Here is an 11701-nt window from a genome sequence, read left to right as displayed (position 1 = left end):
ACACATCCATGAACGACAACCGTCTCTGAAATACCAGGTTCCCTACAGTCTCAGACGATCTTACTGAGTTTGTGGGAAACAACAGGCTGCCTACCTAGAGTCTTCATTAATTACATTGCATTTTGTGACAACAGCAAAAAATTATTGAAAACCTTCCCATCAATATGCACTGTATTAGTCAGCCTTTCACTCAAGACATGACAGTATCAGGTGCCAGGTCCTTAGCGAGCTGCAGCTGACATCACAGTAGGGAAACAGAGTCCTTCCCACAAGTGCTCAGCAATGCATCAGAAATCAAAGGCGAACGTGCATAAATGCAGCTGGGAGTCAAAGAGGCTGAAACAAACATGGATGTTTGGTCACCCTACTTCTGCAACAGCTCCTGGCTATTCAACCGGGTGCCTGTGATATACAGTCCTGCTTGCAAGAAGCATTCAGCAGTGCAGAGGAAAGCAGAGTCACATACATACAAATAACACAGGGCGTGAATAACAGAGAGAACAAGGTGGGCACAGAGGAAGAGGGGAGCAATGCTGCTTCTACATGTCAGGGGGAGGCATGGGAAGGGTGCTATAGAAGCGACCACTGCGAGAGAAGATACGTTAATAACTCAGGGGAGTAAAAGGCAATAGCTCTAAGTAGTGGCCAGTTTGCAGGGCAAAAGATCTGAACGTGAAAACACATGAATGGGAAATAAGCATATAAAAAATGCTCAACATCATGTGTACCATTAGGAAATTGTACGTTAAAACAATGAGATACCATTACACACCTATTAGAATGGCTAAAATTAAAAAGAAAAAACACCTGACTATGCCAAAGACTGCAAAGACTACAAAGATGCACGGAGACACATTACAACTACACTTTCTAAAGGCAAAGTCAGTGCTGCTGGAGTGTGAGGCATGTGGACACACCACCCTGCCGCCAGCAGCCGCGTGGATGAGCGCAGGTGCCTCATAAACAAACGCTCAATGAAAAACGCAAGCATCGCAGCCAGATGTGCATACACACGCCGACGTGAAACAGAAAGACATTCACCGAAATAATAATGCACATGTGATAAACACGTCAACAACAGAATGTCGATGAAAATAATCTTAGGGGGTGAAAAAGGAGATGGAAGCTGAGCATGGAGAAATCCGGAAATCTGTAAATAAAGGTGGACGGGATCCTGACAGGAACGGCAATGATGAACAGGCCACCAACTGAGGAATGATTCGCTTACCCCTGGAAGTTAGGAATCACAGCCCTCTCCCCAGCAGAAAAGTAAATAAATGAATGAAATAAAGAAGCAACCCACCTGGGACTTTGTGGTTTTCCGCTGTTCCTGGGAAATAAACAGCCACTCGAGGGCCGGCTCTGTCCTGTGGCTCTTGGGCCTCTGCTGGGGTCTTCCAGGGAGAGGCCTCTGGTCAGGGGTCCTCAGACCCACAATGGGTTCCTGACCTTGGCGCTTTCTGGTCCTAGTGCCTGAACTGTCTCGTTCCTGCAGGGGTGGGACCTGTGGACTCAAGAGCAAACCACTTTAGGGAGCACGTATCAATGGGCCCCAACAGGACGTGTTTGCAGGTCAGGCTGTGTGCTCTGCAGACTGTGGTCAGGGCTGCTGAGGGGCAGAAGCGAGACAAATTAAAATGGGAAACTCAGCAGAGTGATGACAGTCCCCCCCACCCGACTCTGCAAAGGCTCCAGGAACCCCACACGCATGATGAGCAGCTGCGATTTAAACAACTTTGGGCAGCCACTTAAGTATGAACTGATGCCAGGTGCTCAAAAGCAGACCCTGTTTAGGCAGGTGTGCACCAGCAGTAGGTTGTGACGAATAGTCTGTTTCGGTGAGAGCTCCTTCACTCACTATTTCTATGTCCGTGAACAAATTCACTTAACCTCTCCCACTCATTGTTCCTCTTTGTTGTTAAAGCACTGAGAGTAGGGTGAGGTCAGGGTAGCAGTGGGGTTATTTAATCTCCCAAAAACTCCCAACAGAAACAAGAGACCTACCAGAACAGTCAAAGCAAAAGCCCCGACGCCGACCACACACAAAACCTAGATGACAGGTCTCTCAAACCTGGGGAGACAGGCAGATGGGACCCAAAAGCAGAGGGCAGTTCCCTGCAGAGGAAATGTGGGAAAGGAGGGACGATTCATGATGGACCACACACTGCAGCTCTCCAGTCACCAATAAATGTTCATCCCCAACTGGGAGCGCCTCCCTGGAGTGGGATCGGAGCGCGGTTCCTCAGGCTCCGAGCTGCAGCTGACTACACATGTGTTCCTGAAGTCACTCAGTGGCCCACCAGTGCAGTGGCCATGTGAGAACAAGAGGATCTAAGAAATAATCAGAGCGGGTGAGGGGGACGGGAGGAGGGGAAAAAGGAAGAGTACAGAGGGAGCTTATTCCAAAAAATTTCTTAACAACAAAATCCAAGATGTACGTGTGAGACAAGGCATGTGGAACTCCACACATGTGGCTCAGCCCAGGGGTGTGCCCCCCCTGCATCCCGCATCATGACTGACAGGCTGAGAGCAACACAAAGCAACCTTAAAACATTATGCTAGCCCTAGCTGGTGTGACTCAGTGGATGGAGCGTCGGCCTGCGGACTGAGGGGTCCTGGGTTTGATTCCGGTCAAGGGCATGTACCTTGGTTGCGGGCACATCCCCGGTAGGGGGTGTGCAGGAGGCAGCTGATCAATGTTTCTCTCTCATCAATGTTTCTAACTTTTTCTCTCCCTTCCTCTCTGTAAAAAAAACAATAACATATATTTAAAAAACACACATTATGCTAAATGAAAAAGCCAGATACAAAAGGCTACACATGGCATGGTTCTGTTTATATAGAAATGTCCAGGTTAATTCATTAAAAAAAAAAAAAACTAGATTAATGTAAGCAGGGGCAAGGGAAAGAATGGAGAGTTACGGGGAATGGGGACTGGGTTTCTTCATGGCGTGGTGGTTTTCCGGAATTAGATGGTGGTGGTAGTTGCAAAACTCCGTGAAGACAGCAGCCACCCCTCATCTGCTGTCTCACCTTCCATGGCCAACTACAGTACGAAAGCATTCAAGGAAAATTCCACAAAATAAAAGAACTCCCAAGTTTCACCTTGCACAGGCTTCTGAGCGCGCGATGCAATCTCGCGGATCCCGCTCTGCCACCAGGCGTGCACCGCCCGAGTCCAGCGCGGATGGGCTGAGCTACCAGATGAGCTGCAGGGCGGCGCCGTGACTGGTTCAGTTAACCCCCTTTCACTGAGCAACGGCCCCAAAGAACAAGAGCAGGGGTGCTCGCGACTCGCAAGTGGCACCGAGAAGCCACTGAGTGCTTCCTCTGGGCGGACAGAGCTGCGAGCTGAGCACAGCGCCGTGTGGACAGGGTCCTGCCGCCCAGGTGGCCGCCGCCCACGGGGGTTTGGGAAGGTCGCCTCCCGCGGAGAAAGGGGGGTTACTGCACTAACCGTGACTGAATGTCGGGCTTTAAAGGAGGGATTTCCTGGTGTCTAAATTACACCTCAACAAAGCTTCCATGAAATGAGTAATTTCTCCACTTCAACGATTTTTGGTAATTTGACGTTTGGCAACAATCCTGTCCTCAAATGAGGGCATTTCCATCGCCCTGGCGGCCCTGGGATGTGGACCCATCGGCCTCGGGGCAGCTTTTCACAAAGGAGAGGAAACCGACTCACCCAGATGGCCGCGGTGCGCACCCTGGTGCCCAGGCCCACGCCGTCGGTGCGCCCTCGGGGGGCCCCGGAACGGGCTGCCGCGGAGACAGGACGGAGGGGAGGGTCCCCCGATGTCCCAGGGGGCGGCTGGGAGCACCGACCGGCCCTTCCCTCAGGCAGCCGCCGGGCTCCCCACCTCCGCCCCTTCAACACCCGCGCGGGAAAGCGGGAGTGAGGCCAGACTCGTCGGTACCGTCCGCGCCTGGAAACGAGGGATGCGGCGGGTCGGCTCCGCATCCTGAAGGGCCAGAGAGGGAGGGTCTGGTGGAGACTGGCTGCCTCCACCTCCCGGGTCTGCAGCCAGACGACTGCGCCCTCGCGCTAGACTTTGAGGCGCCTCTCCGGGCGCTGGCGCGGCGGCTCCCGGGGAGAGGAGCCCACTCCAGTCTGGTCACCGCACCGGGTAACGGCTGCCAGCCATCCACTGCGGAACCAAGCTCCTCGAGCCCGGCGGAGCCGCGGACGGCCCACAGGGACGCACAGGAATTGCGTCAGTGACACCAAGGCCAGAACGAACTACAACTTCCAGAAGCCTCCGCGGGCCAAGGGCGGGGAGGGGCTGTGCTGCAGCCGGAAGCTCTGGCTCTCCTGCCCAGCTCCTGGGAGCAGGCCCTGTAGGCTTTAAATAATACAAGGAATTAAACTGACAGTAACAGAACAAACACAGCAGTGGTATAAGTTAAGTGTACTAAGGTCCATGCTTTTTGGTGCTAATTTTGGGTGGTTTATTTCCTGAGCACACTTGATCAGGTATTACTCAGGTTCCTTTTCCCACTCAAATGAGGACCCTCCTTAGTTTGTTCAAATACCCAAAGTTCCTCCAGGGCCCAGTGTAAAAAGAATCACTGTTTTAAAATTCCCAGGAAACTTTAGCACCCTGTCTCAGAGTACAACTCTATGATCAAAATAACTGAATGGGAAATTTTGCTAGTAGATGCTTCTCAAGCTTCCTTGAAGATGAAATAGAAAAGATAGACATCAATTTTTAATATTTAAAAATGTTTCTTCAGAAATTGTGACGTTAACACTGAATAAACTATAAAACTCCCTCATTATCCCATTAGGATACAATTTGTACAATAAAACAGAATTAGCAAATAAATTATATTCATTTAATCCATAGAAACCTTTTCAATTCTTGTACACATGCAAATGTTTTTAAAACTGGGTACTACTAGAAGTAAAAGTGTTATTTGTTTCCATTATAAGCATTTTCCTAGCTAACCAAAATGTGATTATATTAGACACATAAAACAGACTAAACAACATTTAAGTATCCAAGAGGGATAATCATGTAAAAATAGTGTATTAATTCACTGAAATATTATTTTCCAACTTCTGTTACAATAACTATCCATGTTCTATTCTCAGCAACAACTCTCATTTATCTTTTTTAAGTAGTGTTATTTATTTATATACTTATCTATTATATATATATATTTTTTATTTTAGAGAAAGGGAAGGGAGAGATAGAACAATGATGAGAGAAACACCAATCAGCTGCCCCCACCACATACCCACCCCCAACTGGTGAACTAAACCTCAACACATGCTGGGCCAGGAATTGAACCAGTGACTTCCTGGTTCATGGGTCAATGCTCAACCACTGAGCCTCACCAGCCGGGATCATTTTTTAAAAAGAAGAAAGCAGGATCATCTCTCAACAACTCATCTACTTAATGGCTCCTTCTCAGATTTTAGCACTTAAGACTTGGTCAAAAATGCTCCCATGCCAATTACTTACATAGAACTTTGTGGAAAGAAGATAATCTCAAGTATTTGTGTACGAAAGTAAAATCTGCGGGGTTTTCCCCCCCTCCAAGACCAATTCTCTAGTGCAAAAAAATAAAGAATAGTACAAGACTGAAAGCCTTTCCACATGGATTACATATGTACAGCTTCTCTCCAGAGAGTTCTCCAAAGCTGTTACTGTTCTTTGTGAAAAGTTTCATATTCATTATATTAATATGTACTTTCTCTAATACCACTTGTCTGGTATCTAATAAGGTTAGGGCTATTAACAAGTGCTGTCCCACACCGATTACAGGTTAGGAACTGCTCTCCAGTGTGACCTATCTGATGTACTATAAATGGAGAGTTCTGGACGAAGGTAATTCCGCACCCATTACATTTATAAGTCTCTTCTCCAATATGGATCCTCTGATGCTTAATAAGATCATTCTTCCGAATGAAGGCTTTCTTACATTGACAACATTCATATGGTTTCTCCCCAGTATGAATTCTCTGATGCACAATGAGGGCAGAACTCTGGCTGAAGAATTTTCCACAATCATGACATTCGTATGGTTTCTCTCCAGTGTGGGTTCTCTGGTGTGAGAAAAGGTGAGAACTTCGACTAAAGCATTTTCCACAATCTTTACACTCAAAGGGTTTCAGTCCAGAGTGAGTTCTATGATGCACAACGAGGTGAGATCTCTGGCTATAAGACTTCCCACATTCATTACATTCATAGGGCCTCACTCGAACATGCGTTCTCTGATGCAAAATGAGATGTGTGCTCTGTCTGAAAGATTTCCCACATTCAGAACATTCATAAGGTTTTTCTCCAGTATGAGTTCTCTGGTGCCTAATAAGCCTGGAGCTATGAACAAAAGACTTCCCACACTGATTACATGTGTAGAGTTTGTCTCCCGTATGAGTTCTCTGATGGGTAACAAGGTGAGAGAACCAGCTGAAGGATTTTCCACATTCTTTACATTCATAGGGTTCCTCACCAGTGTGAGTCTTTTGATGTCCAATGAGGTGAGAACTACGGCTAAAAGATTTTCCACATTCTTTACATTCATAGGGTTTTTCTCCAGTATGAATAAGCCGGTGCCTGGTAAGATTAGAACGCCAGCTGAAGAATTTTCCACATTCCTTACATTCATAAGGTTTCTCTCTATGTATGCCCTTGGATATACCATGGGATATGCCATGTCTATGAGAGTTATCATTCTCGGGGCATTTGTAGGACTTATCTCCTGTCTGAGTTTTTGCAAATTGAATACGGTGAATGTTCCGACAGAAGGTTTGGCCACATTCACTACTGTTACTTGCAGAGCTTTCCTGATGACCACTAATAAATAAATCACCTTTTGAACTTTTAGTACATGAGTCTTGTTTATGGAAATAGTCTCTCAGTACTAGCTGACTAGGAAGGAGACCGTTTTCCCTGAATTTACCACGTTCACTGACTCTTTCTGGAGAAAATACTTTCTTCTGGGTAAATGCCACTTGCCTCAAATGTCTCTCCTGGTTTTTCTGACACTTGTCCAACTGATCTTCACATTTCCAGACTTCTTCTAATGACAGATACCACAGATCACTCTTTGCAATTCCTTCCTTTTTAATGTCATGGGATTGTTTATCTTTAGAAATGCTCTTCTTGGACATTGATTTAATTTCAATTCCAGTATCACAATCTGAAATAAATGAAAAGGGTTTGCATAACCAAAAAAATAAAATAAAAATAACATTAGAATGTTGGGATGTAAGTGGAGACAAAATATAAGACAGATAGAGTTGCTTTCAGACATGGTTCTGAAACCTTGACGGAGATGAATACACTAGTACACAGGAAATGTGCTAGGTAACACAGTACATAAAAGCAGCAGAGAGACTAGGGAGAAACCACAGGACTAATTCAGGATATTCAGTGAAGTGGGGGAGGAGGGGCAATAAAAGAAATCCCACAGAGAGGTTTGCACTCCCATTATCTAATCCTACTATAAATGACATAAGAACCTAATATATCTATTTGTTGCCAGGCCCTCTCCATGACATGCATTCTTCACACTACAGCCAATATAATGTTTCTAAATCATGAATGCAGACATGTCAGGCAATGCCTCTTATCACCAAAGCAATACAGCCTGAGATGCAGGGAAACACCTGACAGACTTATTAGGTGTCAGACAGAAATGAATACAAGCTGCACGGGGCTTAGAAAGCTGTGTGTCTGTACTAACCCCCACGGGGTCACTGGTAAGTGTCCTGGCCGTTCAGCACAGGTGAAGTTGGGTATTTGCAGCATGACTCAGACAAGCAACACCAAAGAGGGCTGAGGGGGAAAATGTCTGAGTTTTGAGCTCAGAAAGGAAAATGTGTGACAAGATCATTTACAAAGAACAAAGGAGGAGGAAAACCAGAGAGTACTTTGTGTCTCTTAGCCTAGAAGGCTGATTTTCTGTATACCGGGAAGGGAAATAGGGAATATAAGTGATGTTAAGAATTCACATAATAATTTGCCTTTTACATATGAAGATGAAAATAAATAGGTATAAATTGAAAAAGATTAAATAAAGAGCAAGAGTGTGGTGAGAACACAGGTGCCTGAGAGCAGCAGTTCCGGGGAAGAGGAATTGAGCAGCAGGAACGGATGGGCTCTGCTGCAGTTTCCTAACTGGCAGAGATAACTCAGGCAGGGGTGGGTGCTAGGGTCCCCAGCCTACTACACACAGAGGCTGTGGGAAGCACCACGTGAAAGGTAAAAGACAGGCAAAGACAGAAAAATGATTCTGTAAAAATGAGAGAACGGGGATGCTAAGAGTTGGTCACTAGTTCTTATTCCTCAGAAATAAGGTACATGCCCTCTTATTCTGAGGAATAAGAACTAGTGACCACTATCTCCAGGGATGCTAGACCAATGGGTTATCTAGGCTACTGCCTGCAATGCATCTTGTCTGGTCCTCACCTGGATGGGCATCTTGGTGAGTCCCTCTCTCCAACAGCCATGGCTCTTCCCCTTTTTCCAACTGGAGGATCACATCTGGCTTGGGAAGGTGATGTCCTGTTCACAGTGAAAGATACCAAATTGGGCAAGGGTTGGAGAACTCAGAGCTGGACCCAGAGAAGCATCCCAGATTCAACACCATCCCCAACTATGGGGAATACTGAAGAGCAGATAAGGTAAGGCTACAGAAGCAGCAAAATGTGCATTTTATAAAGTCAACAAATCAAAACAAATCCCCCCCCCCAAAGGGAGGAGTATAAAAACCCTATTCTATGTCCCAAAGATATTAGGTCCCTGAGCCCAAGCTCATACTGATACATGCTTCAGGGTCTTCATACCTTTTGGTCAATGAAGAACCCAAACCATCACAGGCAGTGCATCTTCAAAAAAAAAAGGGTCAGACTTACCCAAGGAAACCAGATTCCTATAGTTCTCCAACATCACATCTCTGTACATGACCTGCTGTGCAGCGTCCAGGAGCTTCCACTCCTCCCTGGTGAAGTTCACAAGTACATCCTTGAAGGTCACCAGTGCCTACAACATGAAACACGTTTGTACTGAGCCAGATGTGTCTGTCCTCCCTTTACTGAATCCTGACAGAGTTTAGGCAGAGAGCACTGGGGGAGGGAAAGAAGATGAAACAGAATTTATTTAGGAGTCAGTAGTATTTGTGTTGGATTCTGGTCAAGTCCTAAAAGGTACTTATTGTCCCCAAACCAGCTCTGCTATGCTTTAGGTTTAGAAACTGTAAGAAGCACTTTCATTTAAAAGTGCAGACAAAAAGTGCTTCATTCCTCAATATTACCTCACTTGACTATTGACCATATTACTCATAAACTTGAATTTTTTGATTATGAAAGGAAATAAAAATGTTTCTACCAATAAAACAAACAAATGGTGCTAGTCTCTTGGAGAAGAATGTGTGAGATACAATTTCTGAAGGTGTAGGCAAAGGAACTTCAGAACTTAAACAAAAAGAGATTCTCAGTTGGAAAACAAACCCCGAAGGCCGAGCAGCTTACGGGGAACCCGGCAGTGAGTGGCTTGGCTTCCATGCCCTCTGCGTGCTTGCTGATGCTTTCTTGAGTAATGAGAGATCCGAGAAGACAAAGCTGGAGAAAAGAAAGAAAATGAGGAAAGTTAGCTGTGCCTGGGACGCTTCATAAATCCTCAGCCTAGACCCCCTCTTCCCAGCAGGATATAACTCAAAAACCACCACACAGAGGAACATCAGAGATACTCCAGAAGTTCCCAGGAGTAGGAATAAAGAGGTATGTAGATTGCCTTTCCCCCCTTAACCTCCAGGGTTCAATGCTAAATTTCATTTGGAATCAAATTGTTTTACTACCACAAATCCCTTTTTTTAGGAAATCCAACGAAAAACAAAACAAAAACTGACTTGATCTAACATCCTTACTTTACAGACAAGAAAAATGGTATCTCCAGCTAATCGCAGAAGGGAAGTCAAAGATTAGAAGCACAAGAAACATGTCAGCAGTACTGGCCTGAAGGTACAAGGTGCCATGTGGCAAGAAGTGTGGGCAGTCTGGGGGAGCTGACTGACAGCCGGTACGGAAACAGGGACCTCAGCCTCGAGGCCAGAGGAACAGAATCCTGCCAATACTTACAGTGAGCTTCGAAGTGCATTTCCCCCCACCCTCCAGCTAAGAACCCATACCCAACTACACCTGCTATCAGCCGTTAGGTATGAGAGCAGAGAACCCAGCCACATTCTTCAGACTTATGCCCACAGAACTGTGAGCTAGTGAGTGCTGTTTGAAGCTGCTACATTTGTGGAAATTTGTTACACAGCTATAGAAAACTAATGCCCAGCCAGTTATCTTTTAAAGGTATTTAAATATTAAGAAATAAATATACCTTTATTTGTGTACTTGGCAGTGCCTGTCATTCTTTCTTGTAGAGATTGATTCCCATTTGGTTTCATTTCCTTTATCCCTGAAGGACATCTTTTAACATTTCTGGTAACGTGTGCTGCTAATAACAAATTGTTTTGGCTTTTGTAAGTCAGACAAAATAAATGTCTTTATTTTGCCTTTGTACCTTTTTAAAACAGCTTTATTGAGATATAACTCACATATACAATTCACCCAAAGTATACAAATTAAATGGTTTTCAGTATATTACATTATAAATCTTTATAATTATGGTGAAATACATACAACAAAATTTTCTGCTAAGTGTACAATTCAGCAGCATTAATTATATCCACAATGTTGTACAGCCAAAACTACTAATCCCAAAACTTTTCCTCAAACAGAAACTCCTAAACATTAAGCAATATTCCTTCCTCCCCTCAAACTCCAATAACCTCTAATCTACTCTGTTTCTATGAATTTGCCTATTCTGGAAATATCATCTAAGTAAAACATACAGTATTTGTGTTTTTGTGTCTAGCTTAATTTACTTAGCATATTTTCCAGATTTATCCATGATGCAGCAAGAACTTCATTCCTTTTCATGGCTGAGTAATATTCCATTGTAAGGACTGATCACCTTTCATTTATCCATTCATCTGGGTTTTGGCTATTGTGAATAATGCTGCAATGGACACTGGCATACAAGAACCTGCTGGAGTCCCTGTTTTCAATTACTTGGGCTTATACCAAGGAGTGGAATTGCTGTCATATAGTAATTTTAATATTTAGCTTTTTGAAGACCCACAAAACCTTTCTATTGCAGCTACATGATTTTACATTCACCCCAGCAATACACAAGGGTTCCAATTTCCCCCACAAACTGAGTTATTCCATTGATATAGTTATGATAGCCAGCCTAGTAGTTGTTAAGTGATATTTCCTTGTGGCTTTAATTTGCATTATTTTCCTGAGCTTTAGCCATTTGTATGACCTTCTTTGGAGAAATGTCTGTTCCAGTTCTCTGCCCATTTTAAATTTGGGTTGTTTGACTTTTGTTGTTAAGTTGTATTTCTTTTTCTTTTTTTTTTAATTTTTAAATTTCTTTATTGGTTATGGTGTCACATAATTGTCCTCATTCCCCTTATTCCCATCCTGAACCCCTCCCCACATATGCCCCCACCCCCCTATTGTCCATGACCACTGTAAGTTGTATTTCTTTATATATTCTGGATATGAAACCAGTATCAGATGTACATGATTTCTAAATATTTCCTCCCACCCAACTGGTATGGCTCAGTGATTGAGCATCAACCCAGGAACCAGGAGGTCGTCGCTTCGATTCCTGGTCAGGGCACCTGCCAGGCT

General features: G+C 44.6%; 1 protein-coding gene across 9 annotated transcripts in view; it reads right to left on the bottom strand.

Moving 5' to 3' along the window:
• Positions 1–78: 78 nt before the first annotated feature.
• ZNF10 (zinc finger protein 10) overlaps positions 79–11701 on the bottom strand; it is a 23311-nt gene continuing 11688 nt past the window's right edge. For 4 of the 9 annotated variants that reach the window (XM_079762794.1, XM_079762796.1, XM_079762798.1 and 1 more), the window contains 5 exons: positions 10338–10454; positions 9461–9571; positions 8867–8993; positions 8421–8516; positions 79–7149 (listed from right to left, as the gene is read on the bottom strand). In XM_079762794.1, coding sequence (XP_079618920.1) covers positions 5687–7149; positions 8421–8516; positions 8867–8993; positions 9461–9514 — 1740 coding nt within the window. In that variant the 5' untranslated portion in view covers positions 9515–9571; positions 10338–10454 and the 3' untranslated portion in view covers positions 79–5686. The remainder of the gene's footprint in view (positions 7150–8420; positions 8517–8866; positions 8994–9460; positions 9572–10337; positions 10455–11701) is intronic. The other 5 variants (XM_079762799.1, XM_079762800.1, XM_079762801.1 and 2 more) reach the window with 4 other exon arrangements.

Source organism: Cnephaeus nilssonii (assembly GCF_951640355.1).
Source record: "Cnephaeus nilssonii genome assembly, chromosome: 22".
In the NCBI taxonomy this organism is placed as follows: Eukaryota; Metazoa; Chordata; class Mammalia; order Chiroptera; family Vespertilionidae; genus Cnephaeus; species Cnephaeus nilssonii.
Note: the sequence above shows the minus strand (reverse complement) of the source record. Positions and strands in the feature narration are given on the sequence as shown.